Genomic DNA, 21,375 nt, shown 5'->3' on the forward strand with positions numbered 1-21,375 from the left:
GCGAGGACTGGGATTCTGGCAGCAGAAGCTGACACGCCAGCTGACTCCTAAAGGCTGAGAGGCGTGGGGCATTTATTTATCCCAGACCGTCAGCAAACACCTTTGCGAGCCTGTTACTAGCTCTGCGGTGGCTGTCCCAGGAGAAGGGGCCGGCCACCCCAGGGCACTCAGTCGCTCTCCACGCTGCAGCAGCCTGAGACTCTTCAGCACCCCCCTGCCCCAGCTACCCTGGGCCTCACATGAAGCTGGCTCTGGGTGAAACCTGATGGCTCTAGCTCTCTGGTCCCCTCAGAGCCTCTTCAGTGATGATTTGAAATCGCTGGCCTTCTAATCAAAGTGGAGTTATGATATAATAATCCTTTTAAAAGACAGTTTTATTGATATATAATTCACATACCGTATGATATAATCATTCTTGTTCTTAATATTATGGCATCTTTCTCTCCTTGTAAGTCTGAAAATTCCCATTTGTCCTGTCAATAGTCCTGAGAAGTACGCCTAAAGGTCTTTATTTCTCTTGTAAAAAATAAAAGCACCTTCATAGCCGTGTGCTCACACTGTTAGTCCCAAAGCACTCTTCCTGTTCCCCACATCATCTCCTCCAGCCAGCTTTATCCCACTGTTTCTCTGAGATGCTCGGAGGGAGAAGGCCTGCCTTCCTCCAGTTTCTAGATAGCACAAGTGAGGTCCACGGCCCAGGGCTCTGCGTGTCTCCCAAAGCCTCCTCCGGGACCCCATCACTTCACTTTGTGTTCATACTCCTCTTGTTCCCAGTCTCCCTTCTCCCCAACAGAGCTGGTGGAAATAAATGCTTAGCGTTTGCTGCTGCCGTGTATTACAGTGTGAAATAAACACGGGTGCCCCATCTACCCTGACAACATAATTCATTTACTGCAAAGGGATATAATAAAAGTCTGTTTATTACAGCAATTAACAGAGCAGCATTTGCCAGCATGCTTTTCAGAGGCAACCAGAAAAGTGCTTACTCCAGGTGCATAGATGGTGGAAACCATGCGTCTTGAGCCAAAATGAAACCCATTAGAGGCTAAGTGAGTGGGTCCCAGCCACCCTAGAAAAATTAGCCATCCAGGAGTCAGCTCACCTCAGGGCAGGAGTCTGACACAATATGATTGCACTTTACTGGGTTAAGACCTGGGACCTGTCTCCAGGATCATGATCTTAAGGACATGCAAGAAATGCTCGCTCTGAACCCAACTACCCCAGCTGGAGGGCTCAAATCTCACTGGCCTCCAAAGCGTATCGGTGGGGAAGGTTAGCACCATTGGCTCTCAAGGGTACCTTGCCACGGGAGTGGGTGGGGTGTAGGGAGAGGACCAGAGGCTGGGCCAGGGAAGAGAGGCTAAAAAAGCTTTTCATTAAACCCAGCCTTCAAGAGCATCATCAAAGTTTAAGACTTCAAGCCTTTGGAGAGAGACAGCTATTGAGGGGTTAGGGGGAGAGAAGGCGACAAACCCAGACTGGAGAATATATGCGAACAGGCTCTGGGCATGAAAACTGGACAAAGGCACGATGCCCAGCTGGCCCAGTTCTTCGGTGGAGGGCAGAGGAAAGGGAGGAACCGTTAGGCTCCCTAGGGATGTCCAGTACATCTGATTGCTTACTAACCAAACTTAGCTCTCCAGCCCCTTTCGGGGGGGCAGGGGTTGGCTTGTGCCAACTGGACATTCTTCAGAACCAGCTCTGGTTTTCCCAAGAAGGGCAGCAACCCCAGTGTCATCGCTTTGTGGGGAAAACTCATTGCAAGCAGCAGCTCTTCCTTTTTTCTCTGGAGCAGCCTCTCAGGGAGACCATGGGGAGTTTTGATCTCACTGAAAACATAAAACTGAGCGCCTAAGCCAGCTAGAAAACAAAGGCTCGCAGGTGCAGAGGCAAACTGCTGTCAGGCAGTCCCCCTGGCTGAGGGGTGGCCCAGCGGGTTTCGTTCCCTCCACTCCGCTTTCCCCTGCCAGGCCTCTGGGAGAAGGTGCTGCCGTGAAGGATGAGGGCAGAAGCCAGCCTGGCCTCTCTCTGGAACAGAGAGTCAGAGCTTTGAGCGGCATGAACAATGGGATAAAAATAGCAGCGTTGCCATGGCAACGAAGGCTGGGAGAGTCCTGAGGATCTCTGGGTCCTGCCATCTCCCCCTCCAGCCTGCCTCCCACCTCTCGCGTGGAACTCAGGGATGGGCAGAGGGGAAAGGGAAGGCTGCCCAAGGGGAGGGAGACAGGGGGGTCACATGCTAGGAAACCCCTGAGCTCCAGAGCCTGAGGTTTCCGCCAGAGCCTGGACTGCCCCGTTTGGGGGCTCTTGGATTTTTTTATTTCTTCCTCACCATAATAAGTCCAGGGTAGTCCCCACACTCCACTCTCATGGTGGACGGTCCTGACCTTCTGGGCTCCCCTTTGAACAGCCAAGGTTACTGTTAAGTCTTCACGGCCTGTGGTTCTGATCCCAGGCAGGACTGGCCACAACAGCCAGCACGGTGTGCACCGACCTGGGGGCAGAGGGTTAACTACCCTGTTCCTTCGTTGCTCAGTGCCTTGGCCTTAGGGAGCTGTGTGTCCGGAGAAGGGTGAGGGCAGGACCACTCCCTCTTGCTCTTGCTTCTTTGTCTGAGGGATTGAGTTTGCTCTTTGGAACAGATTCCGGTTCTTGGTTCTGGCGATGGTGTCAGCTTCATCACCTGCTGGATACAGCGGCCACCTTCACAGTGAACACCACGCTTTCTGGACCAGCATGCCAAGGAGTCCACCAGACCCAGCAGCCTGAGATTTCCTTCTCTGGTGAAAGCCCATCTTCATGGCTGTGAACCAAATGTCTGTCTGCAAAAGTTCAAGCCACCCTTGGGCACATCTGGTACAATGTACGCCTTCCTATGAGGTAGGGAGGAAATGGGTCTTGTCACTACCTTTCTCGGAGGCCGGGAGAGCAGAAGCAGGCTGCCGAGGCCAGGAGTCAGCCGTGCGGAGCGTGGGGAGATGCGGGCCACAGCTCTCCATCCAAGGACAGTCAACGGCCCATCCCAGAGCGCTGGGCAAAATGCACGTTCAAGTCTGTGGACAGCAGATTGCAGCCTGAGGCACTTCCCCTTGCAGAAGGCAAGGTAATAACGTGGAGCGGGTCAGTCAGCTTGGAGATGGGCTCACCAGCAGCCGTGCAGGGGTTACATAAAGTGCGGCAGGGAGCAGACCCTTGAGACCCATGTGCAAGGTGTGTGTGTGTGTGAGAGAACATGCACAACAGTGGCACTTGGGATAGCCCCGCCTGGGCCTGGAATTGGGGTCCTGGCTACTGGAAGGAAACAGAGCTGCAGGGCGTCCTGGCTCTGAGCAGGGGGTGCGGGGGGCCGGGGCGGGCGGGATTCTAGCAGAGGCTCTGGGTGCCTTGGCTTTTCCTCAGTCCTCCCACCTGCTCTTAGATCCACCGTATCACTCCCATCTGCCTTCCCCATATTTGCTACACAGACAGCACAGCAGCGGAGCATAGGAAACCTGCAAGCCCTCTGGTTCCACAGCCCCGGGCCCCACTGACCTCCCAGACCCACAGAACCCTGGACTCTGGAGGGGACTGAGGCCATTAGTGCAGTTCTCTCTTTACAGCTGAGGAAACGGAATCCCAGAAACACAACATAATCAGCCTAAGGCCACACCACTGTCCGTGACCGAGCAGGGCTGGGACCCAGGAGTCCTGGCTCCCAGCTCAATGTTCTTCGCAGCCCACCGTGCTACCTTATACATACCGCACTCAGTTAAATTACTGCTCTTTTCCTCAAAAAATCATAATCTTCCCGTACTGTCCCGCTGACTCATACGCTCCGGAGAAGGAGATGATACTCTAAGGGAAAAAAGACCTGAGAGAAGAAAAATGACCCCTGGGGGCCTCCGGCCAGTCAGGTCGTGGGAGCCTCGGGCACCCTTCACGGCCCTTTATCCTGCCACCAAACAGCCCACACGCAGGGGAAGTGCGCCTGGGGAGGTCTCCCTCTTACAGACGGAAAACTAAGGTCTCCTGCGTGTCTCCAAGGACTCATGCCACGTGGCAAGACCGGGAGGCCCGACCCCTCCTCAGAACCATCACCTCCTCAGGTGGGGTCTGGGAGAGAACACTGGGGCTGGAGGGAATTAGAAACAGGGAGGACACAACGGTACCACCTGATCTCTGGGAAGGAGACTTAGGGCCAGAAGCAAGGCGGCCAGACCCCCCACACACACAAACACACGAGGAACAGGAGGAAGTAGAGTCTGGACTCCAAGTCCGCTGCCTGGGGAGCATGGTCTGTGGATGCCGGCGCTGCTCCTGCCTTTTGGGGTGAAGCCTGTGCCCTGGGCTCACCTTTGAGACTCTGAGAGGAGCGAAGGCCCCGTTTCCCTGAGGCAGAAACTAAGGGACAGTAGATAGGGGTGAGCTGCCAGGAAGCTGCCGTGTTGCCCTCCACCTCAGCGTGGGATGAAAAAGGGGCCATGGCTTGGAGGCGAGGCCAAGGGCAGCTGTCTGCAGGCACAGCTGGGCCGTGACCTTGGGACCTCTCCATGTTTCCAGAGCGGGGGCTCAAGGTATCCAGTATCCCTCCAGAGCCAAGGGAGGTCCCCTGGGGGAAGCAGCTCTCCCCGAACAGGCACACGGCCAAACCCCTGCAGCTGAAATCCCTGCCGGCCTGACAGCAGAGAAGCTCTCGTTCACCACCCCTCCTGCGCGTTCCCCACGCTCCTGACCTTTCCTCCAGGTCAACCCGTGTGGTCAGGACAGGACACCCAACACCTCAGTCTCTAGGGATACAATTTCATCCTCCGCCACAGAAGTGACTTCGCTGGGGCTGCAGCCTCGCAGGCGACTGCCAGAGCTGTCCCCGGCCACCAGGAGGGCTCTGTGGCCTCATACAGGGCCCTGGGAGGCTTTCCTGACCATCTCTTTGCCTCATCTGAGGCCGCTACTGTTCAGGAGGCTGGAGAACCAGGGAGGTTTTCTTCTGTCCCTTGTGACCTCAGTGGCCATTATTGCTCCTTCCTCGAGGGAAGGATTTGTTTATAATTCTTTGGATATAAAAGGAAATAACAGACTGTAGAGGGCTGGGGCTCGGTGGTGAGGGCAAAGGAGGGTGCTGGAGGCTGGGAGGAAAGAGATCTTAAGCTGTGCTCTGGCCTTGCAAAGAGGACCTGGAATCCACCAAATCTGCTCAAAGTTTAGGAAATGCCCCTGAGCGTGGGGGTGGCGGGACAGACAAAAGCTGCCAGGATGGCACGTGCCCTTGCTTCCAGAAGAGACAGCAGAGGTCTCCTGCCCTCCCCCACTACCCAGAGATGGGCACATTCCAAGCAGAGGGTGTACAGCCCCTTCTGTGCTGACCCTGACCTCCTCTACCCAGGTCACTTGTTATGTGTCAGCAAGGTTATTTTGTCCCTGGATGCAGACTGTGTTCCTGGGCTGAGTTGTTCCAGTGGCGAAGTAGACGGCAGACTCACTCAAGACGCAGAATCTGCCTCAGCTGTTGGCTTTGCTGTGTGTGACCCTCTAGCACCTGAGAGGTCCAGACACAGTGACAGAAGGCCAGGTCTCATCAAAATGAGAGGACAGAGGGATGGAGGCAGAGAAGGAAGGAAACGGTTTTTCGTTTGCTTCCCACCTCCTGGAAACAGGCTGGGAGTGGGGATAGATTCTGACCCTGAAGACAGGATTAGAGGGCACGTCCAGGAGGGTATCAGTGTCCCCTAAAGGCACCACATGCAAGCATTCCCCACTATGGCTTCTGAGAAGAGAAGGAAGGGGCAGGCGAGTGAGGCAAGAAGATGGGAGAGCAAAGGAGGGGCTCGGTTTAGTACAGGAAGGGGTCCCTCGGTCTGGGCCCAGAGGGCAGTCCCTGAGGAGGCCCCGCCACATCTGAGCTGCCGTTGAGGGGCCCCAGTGGAGGCGAGTGAGGCCAGGCTGGGCGCAGGTGAGCTGGGCTGGAGGGAAGGCTGCTCTCCGTGGTGGAGGAGAGTGGGGCAGAGGATAGGCGGCCCGCTGAGCTGAGGACAGAAGTCTGCTCCGCGTCCCGTCCCTCCACCGCGCTCAGGGGGCCTCCTGGCGGCCAGGCCCAGCGGGACCTCGGGAGGGGATGAAGGGCAGGAGACTCAGCTCCTGGCCACACGCCTGCAGCCGTGGCTCCCGGCTCACGTCCTGGGATCCCAGGGCAGACTCCATCCTGGGCTTGGAGGGGTCTGCCTCACATTTCCTCCTGCTTGAGGCTTCCCCGGGGTCAAGGCTGCTGGAGCTTCTCTGGCAGGTTTCCTATTTTGCAGCAGCTCTCCTGGCCCCAGGCAGCATGTTCCTCATGGGAGTGGTTGCTCTGGGCAGAAGCCTCCAGGGCAGGAAGATGCTTCATTCTTGGGGCCTTCCTGGGGCTTCTCTGACTCTGGAAGGCCCACAGCACATCCTGGGCTTCCCCTGGTGTGACCAGTGTCTCTCTTCAGGGAGCTCTTGGGACTGGAAACTCAGGGGCAGGAGGCCAGGCCACACGGAGGAGGCTGCTGTCTACAGGTGAGATGGGGTCAGGGGTCACCTGAGAAGAGCCCCGGTCAGAGGGAGGCTTCCTGCTCCAAGCCTCAGCCAGGGGCGGGGGCTGAAGAAGGGCCCCCGGTTCCGCTCACACCGCTGTTTCCCGCTGCCTGTGAGCTTCCTCCTTCTTCCTCTTCATCTTGCAGAAACCGTGGAGGCCACAGAAGCAAGCGAAAGTGAACTGGGGCATGCCCGGGGCCAGGCCGGGGGCTGCTCACCAGAGATCTGCAGGGGAAGGCAGAGGAGGAAGGGGGTGGGAGAGAGGCAGGAGAGAGAAGCAAGCTGGGGCTCACTCCGGGGTCCCCCGAGGCTGCAGAGGCCCCGCGAGGCCTCTCCTGGCCCTGAGGGTGGGGCCGCGTCGCTGACGGCTGTCTCGGACAGCTCCTTGCATCCTGGTCTCTGTGGAGCTGAGTCCGGCCTTGGACTGGAGCCGGGCGAGCCCAGGGAGAGGGGGCCCTGGCTGCAGCTGCCTCGTCCCTGCCCTGCCCTCGGCCTCCCCGTCCCCGCACACCTGCGGCTGCCTCGTCCCTGCACAGCTGCGGCTGGGGGCAGGCAGCATGCCAGCTCAAAGCGAGCTCTGCGCTGCGCCACTGTGGGCATCAGGCGTCCACTGGGTCCTCAGGACCACGCAGTCCCGCGAACCAAGGGTGGACTTCGGGGGCCTTGAGGGCAGCCCCTCAGCCAGCACCACCCGACACCTGGCAGAGTCTCGGATTCCTTGCGCCCCCTCATAGCCCTGATTTGTCAGAGGCCCTTTGGGAAACCTACAGGGAACAAGAGGCACTTCCCCTGACCAGCCCAAGTCCTCACCCTCCTCAGCAGAGAGCAGACAGTTATTTCAGCGCCCTGGGCTATTTTATTGAGCACTAGGCAGGGCAGAGGGGTGGGGGGTAAGAACATGGCTTCTTCCCTGGTGTAAAAGTCTCAGCCCCAAGTACAGGCTGAGGCTGGATCTACCCCGCTGTACCCGTTCCAGGTGACACGACCCTCCTAACAGGAGGCAGGGGCCTCTCTGGGGTCTGCGGAACTCGGGCTGGGCCACGGGAGGGGTCGTCAGTCTGTGAAAGTACCCCTTTCTCCAAGGGGCCCCTTTCACCGAGGCCTCCCTGGCCGCGGCCACCCACAGACGCCTGCAGCTCGCTTCTCTGGCCTTCCTCTGCCCCTGGAGGGAGCAGAAGGGACAAAGGAAAGCCCCCTGCATGGAGGTCAGGCCCACACCCTGGGCCTGCTGCGGTCACTTCTTTCTGGGAGGAACGCCAAGGACAGCCCAGACACTGCGAGGAAGCGGCTGAGAACAAGCACGCAGGCCCGCGTCCCTGCCCCGGCCCCTCCAGCTGTAGACAGTGCCCGGGATGCCAGCCCTGAGTGCTGGGTGCGAGGACTGTCTCCACTGTCTTTGAGGAACCTGGCAGGGCCCGGGTGGTGGCTCTCCGGAGAGTTCCACAGGTCCTGCCACCCTTGCTCCTCTGAACAAACTTCCTTCACGCTTCTCCGGGCAGAGCAGAGTGCCCAGTTGGCTGGCAGGTCCTCCCTAAGCGCAGCACCCACAGTGGGCTGGGTCCCGTCAGGATCCTCTCCTCCCTCCCGCGCTCAGGATCCCGGTAATACGGATAATGGCTGTAATTAATAGGTGCAGCGCATTTCCAATGGCCAGCTGGGTGGGCAGGAAGCCCAGCTTGAGTCAGCATGGGTAGGTAGACTGGTTATTTAATCACCCGCTTTCCAAAACCAGCCACACACCCACTCTTCTGGAGTATATATAGAGAGCAGAGCACAATCTCCAGGATATATATAGACAGAGCCGAGACACAACTACTATATCTATCTCCGGATTCCTCCCGTGACAAACCTAGAGAGAGACAGGGATCTTAATGGGGGCTTCGGCGGCCTGGGTTCTATTCTTGGCTATGACGCTGGCACGTGTATCACCCTAAGCAAGGAAGTGTACCTCTCTGGGCCTTCATTTCCTCATTGCAGTGTTCCAGGAGATTAATCAAGGTTTAACAGATTAGACCCCAGAGCTAAGGGGCTGAAAGGGCACTGGGAATCCTAGCCTGATTAGGAAGAGGGCCAGAGTCCTCGTAGCCAGTCATTGTGAAGGCACACACTTTCTTTGCTGCAGGAGGTGGAGTGTATCAAGGGTACTAACGACAAAGCTCAGGAGAAAGTATCGGGGGAGGAATCAGCAGGCGCAGCAGACTTGACCTAGGGAAGGAATTCACAGCAGAAACAAGTTGGAAGTTCCTTTGACCCTGGCTCCCTCACCTCCACGCTCAGTCTCTGATCCCAGGGCTCAGAGATCCTCCTCCATCCCACCCTACTTCCCTTCCAGTGCCTGCTTTCTTAGAAACAGCAAAAGGCACACAGCCACCCCAGCCCCCACACGCCCTCCTAGCAAGGCCTGTGACTGTGCTTCCCAGGGGTACTCTGGGGAAGATGAGAACAAGCTGAACCTTCTGCCCACTGTAAGCAAGGTGGGTGATGGAGGAAGGAGCCAGGAGCTACACGTTAGAGGAAAGGGGGGTTGAAAAAGCCACTCAGAGCTGGACGAAGGGCTGCAACCTGGCTCCTCCGGTGTGGATCTGGGGACTGCCTCCCTGGAGAGCCGGGTCCTTGTTTCTAAGGGCAGAAGATGTATTGGGGGAGCCTGGTTATTCTGCTCAGGGCTTTGACTGGAAGTGCCTGGCTGGCCTGCCATTCTCTCCTAGGGCGTGCAGGGTCTTCACTCCAGGCCCTTTTGGCAGCAAGTCCCTGGGCAGCCCCGGTGCCCACTCAGTGTCTGGCCTGAGAGCCCCTTTCCTCCTCCCCGAGTCCCTCTGCCCCGCCAGTAGGAACCTGGGTGCCCTCTGTGCCCAGGCTGTGGTCTCTGCTCTGTGCCCCTTTCTTCTTCTCTTCACAGTAGCTGGAGGGCTCCCCAGAGAAGCCAGACCTTGAAGAACCTCCTCTTACTGTTTCTAGGGGGAAAGGGTCTGAACATTTGAAACGAATGGAGTCTGAGAGTCGCAATGAAGCCAGCGGATGACAAGGGGAAGGGGGCGCTCCCTGCTCACGTGTGCGATGGAAACTTCCCTTCCCACTCTGCAGCCTTCCCCTCCAGCCTCAATTCCCCTGCCCAGGAAGGGCACGGAGCTGAAAAACAGCTCCCCAAACCCAGAATAGGAAGGAAAGGGACGTGAACACTGGACAGACGCCTGCTCTCCCATGCTAGGCTGCATCTGACTGCAAGCTGTTGGCCTTGGTTTCCTTCCCATCCTCCTCCCTGGCCGGACCCCAGTCAGCTTTGTGGGAGCTAAGCAGAAGCCCTTCCCACCCCCAGAGCATCAGCTCCAGCCAGGAGTGTCCCTGCCTCCCTGCTGACCCCTTCCCAAGCCTTCACTCCCCTTCACTCCAAGAGGACCCTGCAGACACCCTACAGGGTCTTCCAATTCCAGCATCTTCAGCAGAAATGGGGCCGTGGGTCAGAGACGGCTTGAATGGTGGAAGAACGAAGAGGGAGACAGGAGCCAGAGCTGCCCAGAGACTAAAATGAGGAGAAAGCCAGGGTTCCAGCTTGCAGACCACAAATTCCTAGGTGTCTCAAATTTTGGTAATGCCCTTCACCAAGGTGGGCCAGAGTAGGGGTTGGAAGGACAGGAACATATTTACAAGTGTTGAGACAAGCCTGGAATTCTCTTACAGGCTAAAAAGGGATATATCCCTCCCCCCAACTCCCCACCCCTCACAGCCCCCACCTCCTGAAGCAGGGTAGCTTCCAGCAAGGCACGCCCATCTGCACTCTGCCCCAGCCCCACCCCAGGTAAAGGGCAGAAGGGGAATGACCCAGAGAGGAGGGGTGCCCTCAGCCTCCAGAGCACTGCGGAACCCTCCGCCCCTCCCCAGTTCCCCTCAGCTCCGCGCCTTTGTAATTAAAATACGGATTCACCTTCCCTCCCCGAGCCATTCATCACGGGGAAGCAGCTGCGGCTTAGCAGACCGGATTTGGGGGATTAGATCGGGCGAGGAGCAGACACACCAGGAGAGAGAATTAAAGGGGAGTGAACTGGGATTTCTCTCCACCTCCTCCCCTGCCACCCCAGAGCCTCACACCCCACCCCTTCCGCCTCCACCCCCCTCCCCCCCAGTCTGGCCTCTGTAGGTTTCTGGGAACTGTAGTCTCCAGCCTGTGCTGATAAACAAGGCAAGCCAAGGGTGGGTGGTGGCACAAACTACAGATCCCAGGCCTTCTTCCCAGAGTTGGCAGCAGCAGAGCTGGGCACCGGCCTCCTGTCTCGGAGAAGTCCAGGCCTCCTTGGAGATTCATTCCTTCTTGGCCTGCTTGAGACCGTGTTCCAGCCTCTGGCTCACTGAGCGCCTGGAATCTGAAGCCAAGGTCCCCTCTGCCTTTGCTGGCTTGCCCAGGCCAGCTCCCACCCCTTGTATCTCGCTCGCCTGCTTATGGAGAAAGAGGAGAAACTCCATCAGCTTTCGAAACTAAGAGGGCAACCCGTCATTTACCAGTAGTTCTGGGGAACTTGGGGGCCTTAGGAGCTCAAGTGATCAAACACTAACAGTCTTGAAATGTCTTTATTCCCTGGCTTCCAGGGTCTTCCAGGCCTGCTTGTCTGAGGCTGGCCCACCCCCAGGGTCATCACAAGAGTGACTGGGGTCATCAGCTTGACATGATGACATGGGCCCCCAAATGTCAAACTTTAATGCCATCCCCTTCTAAAGATGGGACAGAGACTTTTTTCGACAGTCTTTGCATTCAGAAAACAGAGTTTTAGAAGTCCAACTCCATTTCCACTAAAAATGGGCCAGAGAGATTCATTTGCAGCATTAAGCACAGGCCCAGTGTCCCAAGGGAGGCCTTATGCTGGGTAGCTCTGAAGACTGCGAAAAAGACTTAGATTGCTCAGAATATTTTAGGTCTCAGCAGTCTGCAGGCAGAGGACAGGATAGACGCAGCCTTCTGACCTGCACGTCGTCCAGGAGAGGGCAGGAGGCCAGCTCGCCTATTCAGTACAGTTCAACGATTATGTGAAATATTTAACTGCCTGTCTCTTCCAGGCCTGCCCCACTGGCAGGGGCCAAGAGACAAAGAAGAGAAAGGAGCTGCAGTTTTGTAACCCCAGAAGCACCCAGGCCCAGCCTCTGCAAGGGGGGACTCTCTGGTGAGTGGTGGGCTTGCTCCTGTCCCCCTGTTAGTGGCTTTGACCCCTCCCTCCTGCTCTCCTGGTTCAGGATTTATTCAGCAAACATTTACCCAGCAACCCCTGCTGAGAGTCTGCCTTGCTGGAGCATCACAGAGAGATAATAATCCCTGAAGGGGTCATCTGTCCCCTTCTTCCCAGACCCAGCCCAGTGTCCGGGGCCTTCCTGGCAAATTGTGCAACAGGATTCCTGGGAGAGACTCAGTGTAGGCCGGAAGGGGACACTGCTCCAACCCCTGTTAATTTATGAGACGAGAAGCTAGAGGGAGCAAATCGGGTGCCTGGGTGTCCTAGAGGAACAGCACAGGCTCACGGGAGGGAGGCGGGGGAAGGAGATGCCAGCCCCCTCTGATCTCTGGCCAAAGGAACTCAGGGGGAAAGTGGGAAACCCTGGCAAATTCTCATCCCTGTTCTTGCACCATCTAAGCTGGGGCAAGAGGGGAAGTGGCTTGGATGAGCCCCAGCAAAAACCCAGCTGCCTCGGGCTTTCTCTCGCTTCTCCCATTGTTTTCATTCCCCCCCCTCACTTCTGATGGAAAAGGAAAACCCAGGAGAGACAAAGGGTGATTAGAGCTGCTCCTCGGGGCCACTTGTGAACGCACCTCCTACAGAGGCCTGGTGAAGAGAGGCCCGGGTGTGAGGCAGCGCTTTCCCATGCCCTCGCCTTGGGCTCTCCCAGCACCCAGCAGGGCGTGGCAAGAACATCCATTTGAATCCCAGCCCTGCCCCTTTCCAACCACGCGAGCTTGGGCCAGTTCCTCAGCACCCCTGTGCCTTGGATTTCCCGGAAGCAAAATGGGGTAATAACAGTATCCTTTTCCTGGGTTGTTTCCAGGATTAAATGAGTTAGTCCAGGTAAGTTAGAATCCTGCACGGTACATGGCAGGTAAATGCTGGCCGAGGAAATTAAGGGCTCTGAGACATTATAAGTAGCTTGCCTTCTGATTTTCAATACCAAACAGAGGACCCTCTGATCCTTCAGTGGTCTTAGACCAGAGGCTGGAAGGGGGACAGAGGAGAAAGTGGTTCCTCTGCTCTCTAGCCAGGCTGCCGTATTTCTGTCTGTTGGTATCTTTCAGGACGGAGTCAGGCAGGTTAAACACAAAAGCAGAAAGAGCCCTGGGAAGCCCGGCAAGAGGGATTCAGGCAGGAGGGCGGAGGGAGAGGAGACACCCTCCAGAGACCTAGAAGGAGGGCGGTAAGCGCCCGGACTGGGCAGGAGCCCGGGGCTGGGCAGCAACTCGCAGCCTTCCCAGCTTCATTCTGCTGCCTAAGCTGTCTCAGTTCAGCCCCTGAGAAGTCCTGAGGTCTCTCTCACACAGAAAAAGGCTGAGGATCCCGAGCTGACAGGAGGCGTCAGCAAGGCCAAGAAGCAGAGGCCAGAGGGCTATGTGGCCCAGTGCCCCGATTCCAGCGCCCCGATCTCTGAGAGCACAACAGGCTTCAGGAACTTGGCAAAGCGAGAGGCACCGGCCCAGAGACCCCCGCAACCCCTGGACGTTTCCCTCTGTGCTGAGGGAGCCTCCCTGGGGAATCCCTCGCCTAGCCTCTTCTTATCAGAGTGAGAGACCAAGTCCAGAGAGGGGAAGTGACTTGGCTAAGGTCACACAGCCTCCCGATCCCAGGTTACCAGAGCCCCCACATGCACAGCTCCCTCGGTACCTGCTTTGTGGCTGCCCCCAGCCTGGCCCTGGGGGGAGACGCAGGTGGTGCAGGAGTAGGCGCACGCCCCTCACTGTAACCCATGGCTTTTAGCCCTACATGAGTTTGGAACAGTAATCACATAGGAATGAAAAGCCATAGGCCACAGCAGAGCTGGCGGGGAGGGGGCGTTCCAGCGGCAGTAATCTCAAAAGGGAGCTGGGGGTTTCTGGGGAGCACGCACTCATCTTCCCACCGACCCACCCACACCGCCTCTGGGACAGGATGTACAAGGGCCCCCCAAGTTACATTCTCTTACCATCCCCCACCACCTGCCGGGGCCTCAGAAGCTTTAAAGCCATCCCAGTAATGAGTTTCCAGTTCTTGCCCTACAAAGGCCCCACACAATGGGTCTCACTCTGGGGTGTGAGGAGGGGTGGCTTCCTGGCCATAAAGGACCTCCTCAAATGTTCTTAATGAGCCTCCAGCCCCCTGCCCAGCGTCCTTAACTACCTCCTCCTCTAGAGAATAAGGCCGGATCTTTCATCGGGCCACTGCAGCCTGAGGACCAGTCCCATACTGGGCTCTCTCCTTACAAAGCTTAACCCTTTCTAGTCCAGCCACAGGAAGCAGAGAGGGCAGAGGAGGGCCTGGGTTTACAGGAGTGAGCAAGTTTCTTAAGCAACCCCAAGGCTGGGGTCAGCCCACACTTCCTAGACTAGTGCGGGTGGCTAGCAACTGCATCCATTCTTGGGTGGCCCCAGAGCTGGGGAAAGGGATCTGTCTTCAGAGCTCAGTGGAGGCAGGGGAAGGCCTGACCTCGAAACTGCAGCCGAGGGCAGCTAGCTTTGGAGCGAGCCATCCCTGGGCAATGGTGGGGGAGAGGGCTCCTGGTGCTCTGCCTCTCTCACTGGAAGGATGTGTGGTTGGCCAGGCACCTCTAGAACTAGGGTGAAGAGCTCAGCTGAGATGAACCAAGGTCTCAGGACCCCAGAAAAGATGCTCTCGAAGCCCAAGGACTGTGTCTTCACTCCCTTCCCCGTGATGGGTCAGTTGCAGGCATGCATCAGCCTTGGAGGGCACGACTGCAGGGAAGCCCCAAGGGGTTCAGATCCTTGAGCTGGCCTTGACCTCACTCAGGGACGCCCAACAGGACAGGAAGAGGCCTCAGGACCAGATCCGGCCCTGTGTCTGCAGGGAGCGGCGGCACCCCCACGGCAGCCTCCCACCCAGCCTTGGGGCCGACTCATTGGCTGTCTCCTGCAGGACCCTGGCCAGGGCGGCCTCCTCTAGCTGGGTCACCTGCATGCCCCAGCAACCCCACACAGTGCACCCCAGCCTTGCCCAAACTTGGGGCCAACCTCTCACCTGAACTTGGGTCATCGGCCCCAACCCCAGAAGCCTTTGGTTTCCCTGCCCTTCCTCTCCCACGGGGCCCCAAACCCCAGACTTGGGACCTGTAAACACCTGTGGGTGCCAAGTGGCGTGCCCGCAGCTCCCTCCCAAGAGACTCTGGGCCCTGGGCTGGGGTCCAAGGGGCTGCTCACCTGGCGGGCCCAGCAGGGGCCCCTTGTCCGACGAGGTCTCCCTCACATCTCTGCAGAGCCACTTCCTGGCTTCCAGCAGCCACTGACTCTCCACTTGCCCCCAGAAGCTCCAGGCCCAGCCCCCGGGGGCAGGCCTGCTCCCTCTGCCCGCCCACCGCGGCTGCTGAGCAGTGCCCAGCTCAACTTGACTTGTGAGTGAAGACCCGGCCGCCGCCCCCGCTGGGGCCAGGATGGGGGCAGGACCGGGAGGTCAGGTATTCCTTCAACCCTGACTCGGGCCTGGGTAACAAAGGTCTCATTGAGCCTCTGGCTGTCTGGTCGGTGAAGCACAAACCTCTTGTATCTGCTCGCTTTTGATCTCACTGCCTCTGAACCAGCCATGTATTACTCACGTCCCCCCCGCCGGGCTATTGGTGTGGAGGGGCTGTTTGGTCTCCTCCCTCCCTCCCCACCTCTTTTCTCTCGGTCCTCCCCCTGTTGCTCCCCTTCAGCTTTTTTATGGTTTAATTTTTGGCAGGAGACCTGAGGCGGCTCCCTGGGGGGCCCCTCTCCCGCCTGCCTGCCCCTCCCCGTCTCTGCAGCCGAGCTCCTCTCTACGCTCACCCGTCCTCCCTGGGGCCCCCAACATCCTCTGCCCTGGCACTGCCTGGCAGCCTTCTGTCTCAGAGAGCCTCAGACCCACTCAGGGTGGGTCCTGCCCTTGGGTTCCTGGGCCTCAGCTGGGACCCAGGGCTGGCTTGCCCACTTTGGGCACGGGACAGGCTGAGTCCCGGGCCTGCCAGCCCCAGCCCACCTGGCAAGCCCCTGGTAAGCTCTGGAAGCGGGCAGCCCCTCTCCACTGGTGTTTCTGGGGCCAGAAAGATTGGAGGGAGGGGGAGGGGAAAGAACAGGTATCAAGTCTCAGGTACTGGCCTGTCCAGAGCTCCTTGGAATGTGCAGGAAGGGAAAGAGGTCACCAGGCCTCACCTGCTTTTCTGCTTCCTCCAGGCTTGAGAACCTGCTTTCCACTGAAAGACCACCACTTGCTGAGAGCCCCAGGGATTCACCCTCTCAAGCTAGGACCACACCCCCTCTATTCCCGTCTCCTTTGTGGCTGCCTCTGAACCATCTGAAGCTCTGTGTGGGAGGGTGAAGACTGGGTAGGGCCCAGGAAACTCAAGGAGAAATACACAGAAACCACCCCACAGGCCACTAGCCTCCTTGGTCCTGTTCCCCAGGACAGGCCACTCCAGGGAAAAAGACAGTCACTTTGCAGTCTGAGCTCTCCCCAGAAACGTCAACAGACGCTAGCAACACCGGGGAGCCCTGTGGGTCCCCCATGCCTACACCCGTGGGGGCTTCCCCCCACCCTGGCCCCCGGAATGCCCATTCAGCTGAGCTGAGGATGTGGGAACCTTCTCTGGCCCGACAGAGGCTCCATCCTTCCTGCTGCTGGCTCCCATTGCCCCTCAGGACTCCACACACTCTTGGGCCTGCAGTGAGAAGCCAAGCCTGCCGCCCGGCCCCCCAGCCTTGCTCCTGTCAGCACAGCCTGGGACAGGAGGAGGGCAGGGGCCGGAAATAAGCGGGAGTGAGTGGAGGTCGGAGACAGAGCAGAGGAGGGGAGGAGACAGCAACGGGAGAGACAGAACCGAGACACTGAGAGATACCGTGAAAGAAAAGGAACAACGTAGGAGAAAAAAGAAAAGGAACTCGTGTTATACTGAGTGAAAGCTATGTGTCATGCAAGCGCTCGGCCCCTGTTAATTATAACCATTTGGTTCATGCAAGCGCTATCATTCTTCTTCCCATTTGGTAGATAAAGAAACTGAGGCTTGCAGAAGCTGGGTGGGCATTCTGCTCTTAGAAAAGAGGGCAGGAGAAGGCTGAGAGAGAAAAAAGGAGCAGGCAGGAAAAGGAAAAATGCTGACCACGAGCAAAGTGGAGGGCTGCAGTGGGAAACAGGCAGAACAGGAGGAAGCAGAGAGGGATGGGGGAACTGGCTGCTGGCTGACGCCCGGCTCGTGGGAGCGGACCTGAGGTATTCCTGACCTCTTGTCCTTCCCCTCAGGGCCGTCTGACCGACCAAGCGCAGACACCCTGAGGGCCCTGCAGGTGTGCCATCCCCTCGCCAGTAATGAGTCCCCTGATGCCCACACATGTGGCTGATGTCCAGCCTGGAGACTGAAGCCTGTCTCACGGGGGAACAGGCCACAGCAGTCCCACCATTCCCTTCAAGAGCACACAGCAACACTTAGCCTCAGCCTACACTGGGGCCCTGGGGCTGGAGACGGTTCCAGCTGAACTGAAAGCAAGGGGCATGGGATGCAGACTGGGCTCCGCCCGAGAAACGAGTAGGCAACTAGAACTCCAGCGGGGCCAGTGTGCTGCCTGCCCCCAGCGGAAGCCAGACACAAGGTGCAGAACCACTTCTCAAACCAGGTGCAAGGCAGGCGCTCAGGACCAGCACACTGGTGGGGAAGGAATATTTGCACCTGGAAGTAAGCTAGAGCAAAACTTACTTCCCATCAATTCCGGGACAGTGAACCCACACAGAGCTGACTTCTCCTAACTGCTCATAGACTGTTGTACTTTGGGGGGAGCAGTTTGGATCCAAGCAGCCTTGCCTCTTCGCCCCATGGTAGCAACAAATCGGGACATTAGGAATTCTGATGGAGGTACTGAACAGGAGGCGGTCACTCCCATGTGGAGAAGAGTTCACTGGAAGCTCATTCACCGTAAGGATGTTGGCTGAATGATGTCAGTACGGATTTGTTGAATGAAGGAAGAAGTTTGGAAGCAAAGGCAAGAGATCTAGGTTGTCCCATGGTTCAGGCGTGGTGTGTGTGTGGCGCTCCCTCATGCCTGTATTCTCTGGGGGGAGGGTCCCTGTGCTGGAGCAGGTTGTGGGTGGGGAACTCCACCCACCACAGGGCTGGGAGGGTCAAAGTACTTCAGAGAATGCGTAGGGATTTGATTCTGCCTCTGTCCCAAACAGGCCTCCAGGTTTGGAGCTGCCAGCGGACTGCTGCAGTCCCGAACCAGAACTGGCCCACATGGACCTGGCAGTCTCCTATGCCTTGCCCTCCAGACCTGAGCCAGCCCAGCGGCTAGCTTGCTACTAGAGCAGCATGGCTATCCTGTTATTACCCCAGCTTTCCCCATGGCTCAAATTTCCTGTTTCCCAGCTCCGCCTCTACTTCAAAGTGTGACCAGCTCGGTTCCCACTCAGTCACTGACTTGGGAGCTCCTGCCTAAGGGTTGAGGGGAGGCGGGTGCTGCTCCACTGAGCAAGAAAGCAGAGAGGTCAGGCACGAACTTGTTCCCAAAGGCTTCCTCTAGTTGTCTCAGGAGCCCCAGTTCTGAGCCTTCTTGGGCAAAGACAGGAAGCTCCCCAGCTGGTGGCAGGGTCCCCGGGCAAGGAGAAGCCAGAGCTGGTGACAGCCTCAGGCAACAAAAGCACAGTGCAATCAGGGAAGTAGAGAGCGCAGGCAGAGGCTGGGGGCAGTGGGTGGCCCCTACAGGCTTGACATCGCTGGCCCCTGCATCTGATCTCTAATAAGCTCCAAGGATGGGCTTGTGAGAGACAGAACGCTGTCAAAGAAAAATACAATAACAGGTCATTGGCAAACACAGGCGCTTCGACCTAAGCAGTTGGTGAACATCCAAAGGGTCCAGGGCCTTGCCCAGGCCCTATTCCCCCCTGACTCCTTTCTTCCCACGCCTTCCTCAACTCACATAAGGCAACGGTGGTTCAACCTAAAGAACATGGCTAGGCGCTTCCAAACCGCAGTGGACCACCTCTCAGAGAAGGAGGCAGGCAGAGAGAAAGGATGGGAGGAGGTCTGTGGTGCACATTTAGCACACTCGCACCAAGCACAGAAGAGGGGACAGGCACTGCGCTGGGTCCAGGGAGCACGACCCCGAGCAGGCAGTGCCGGGGCGAGACAGGCCCAGGCGTGTAGGCACACGACTGCGTTCAGTCCTGCAGCCCCACCCTGCTCCTCCCCACCACTCAGAGTCCTCACGCTCCCTTTTGGGGGTTAAACTGAACTTAAGCCTTCCCCCCATTTGAGGGTCGGTCCTGCCTCTTCATACCTTTAGGAGAGTGGCCTCAGCTGGATATTCTGTGTGTGTGTGTGTTTTCAGGTGTATGGGTCCAGTGAGCTGTTCTGGGTCTCAGAGGGTGCCCAGCACCACCTGGAGGAAGTTCTGCCGTGTGTGTATGTGTGTGTGTGTGTGTGTAAGGGAGCTCCTCCTCTCTCTCCTTTGACAGGCCCCATGGGGTGATGGGAAGGTGGAAATGAGTGACAGAAGCTGTTCCCAGCCCCAAGCCCCAGCTGTGTCCTCCTGGAAGCTGGAAACAGGGTTTGCAGGCCACCAAAACTGCTCCCCAAGGGGGCTTCTTAAAGGACAATCATTTCCGAGTTCTCTGGTCCTGGGGCTCCAGTATCAGACTCAAAAGGGCCAAATTTCTCTCTAAAGTCAGCTTCTTACAGGCTTGCTTATGTTAGGCTAAGTTGTTCACTGGCAGATGAAGATACATTGAAAAACCACCAGCAAAAAGTAAATTCAAACCTGAAGAAGAATCTGTTAACGAGGGCTGAAAGAAGAGCAGGATTCTATAGAGCTTCCGAAAGGCGGCTATGGAATGTCCGTCAGGAAGGGAGGGTTCTCCCTCCGGCCCCCAGGCGCCCTCTCCTGACCAGTTCGGCAGAGGCCGGGGCTGGGGGCCAGCAGGGTTCCCAGAAGCACCCCGTCGCGGACCCTCTCTCAGGAAAGAGAGCCGCTCTCCCTTGCGTCGCGGCCTCCCCCGGCCCCACCCAGCCCGGCGTTCCTGCTCCTCTCGGGATGCGAGGTTGAGGACCCAGGCAGGAGAAGGATCCAGGGCCAAGAGTTGGTGGTTCTGCCCAAGGAAATGGCCTCTCCAGCCTACCGAGCTGGCTCTTGAGGACTTCTGCCCCAGAGTTCCGGACACCTCTGCTTTTCATGTCTTAGCGCCAAACAAATGCACCGGGGTCACAAAGTCCTGATCCTGGCCTTGTTCACAGCCCCTTCCCCCATCCTACCCTACAGCGAGGGGAAAGCAAAGCGCGGAGGCACCCGGGTCTCTCCCAGCCGGGAGAGGGAGACTCGGCTCCCTCCAGAACCGGGGCTCCAGCTCCCTCTCACACTCCCCACTGAATCCCACCGGCAGCAAAATCCTTTAAAAGGAACAAAGACAATGCGGGCGGAGCGGGGGGCTTCCCTTCTGCGGACCCGGGGCGGCAGGTTGACGCAGCCCGCGGCTGGTCAGCGCCGGCTTTCAGGTGAGTGCCTGAGCCCGCAACCTGGGGTCCGCCCAAAGCTCAAGAAGCCCTCATCGCTCAGCCAAACCCCCCCGCCGCACCCCCCACCCCCACCCCTGGCCAAGAAGAGGGTCCTCCTCAGCCTCTTGGCCCTCACCCGGCCCAGGGGTTTGCAGCACTTTCTGCCTATTTGTTTTCGCTCAGTACTCACAGTTCGGATGCTAAGCCGTGTCCTCTCTCGCACTCACTTCCTTTGTGTCTTTCTCTCTCTCTCTCCCCCTCCTATCTCTCTCTCTCTCTCTCTTCACTCCTTGTCTTATTCTCTGCTGTAGCTTCCAGTGGAGAAAAATAATTATTCTTCTCAATGGGTTCGCACGGGGCTCACGCACACACGAGCGCGCGCGCACACACACACACTCACACCGCCGAGGAACCCAATCAATGCACAAATCTTCAGGGTCCCTTTAACCTCTGCGGATGCTCCGGGAGTTAATTATGAAGCCTATTCCGGCGCAGCATAAATATGCATTAACGTATGAAATGACAACCGATGCGCTGAACTTCGGGCAATTGGCATTTAGACAGACTGAGTCTCGCCGCCTCCCATGCCCTCCGCAACCCCACCAGCCGCCCCCGCAGCCGCGCCCCTTCCCCGGGCTCGCAGGGGCCGTCGTGATCTCCCACCCCCGGGCGGGGAGGCCCAGTGGCGGCGGCGGCGCCGCGCTCGAAGCCCAGAGACACCCCCAGGTGCGCCCCCTGCGGTCAGGGCAGATGCTCTGCAGGAGGTTCCACTCCCCCAATGCCCGCAGGCCGGGCCCAGGCCGGCGCGCCCCTTCTCCCCCGCGCAGCGCTCGTCTGTGAACAAACTCCGAGCTCAGTCCTTCGAGAAGCCGGCGAGAGCGGGACGGCTACCTGCTCGCTCGCCCGAGTTCGGCGCAGAGTGAGAAAGACCCGGGCACGCGGTGCAATCCCCCGCCCCGCCAGGCCGCCCAGCGCCCTCGGGCCCCGCCGCCCCCGGCCGGCCCTGACCCGCACAGGCAGGCATGCGTTTTCACACGCGCGCGCATATCGGCACGCACACACTCGCGCACAGGCACTCCCGCGCGCGCTCACACTCAGGGTTATAACAAAGGAAGAGGGGGCAGCGCTGCCTTACTTTTTCCTGTCTTTTCTCCTCTTTGGGGCAGCCCCCCAGCCCCG

General features: G+C 58.1%; 1 protein-coding gene across 2 annotated transcripts; it reads right to left on the reverse strand.

Moving 5' to 3' along the window:
* Positions 1–902: 902 nt before the first annotated feature.
* On the reverse strand, positions 903–20,767 carry BLACAT1 (BLACAT1 overlapping LEMD1 locus). Of its 2 annotated transcripts, none has more exons than XM_060396281.1 (2): positions 20,387–20,767; positions 903–6,756 (listed from the first exon to the last, which is right to left on the reverse strand). In XM_060396281.1, the coding sequence occupies exon 2, from the start codon at positions 6,719–6,721 to the stop codon at positions 6,620–6,622; it is 102 nt and encodes a 33-aa protein (XP_060252264.1). In that variant the 5' UTR covers positions 6,722–6,756; positions 20,387–20,767; the 3' UTR covers positions 903–6,619. The 2 variants fall into 2 exon arrangements, with proteins under 2 accessions (XP_060252264.1, XP_060252263.1); XM_060396280.1 differs by lacking the exon at positions 20,387–20,767 and adding an exon at positions 14,909–15,010.
* Positions 20,768–21,375: the final 608 nt, after the last annotated feature.

Source organism: Ovis aries, chromosome 12 (assembly GCF_016772045.2).
Source record: "Ovis aries strain OAR_USU_Benz2616 breed Rambouillet chromosome 12, ARS-UI_Ramb_v3.0, whole genome shotgun sequence".
Lineage (NCBI taxonomy): Eukaryota > Metazoa > Chordata > Mammalia > Artiodactyla > Bovidae > Ovis > Ovis aries.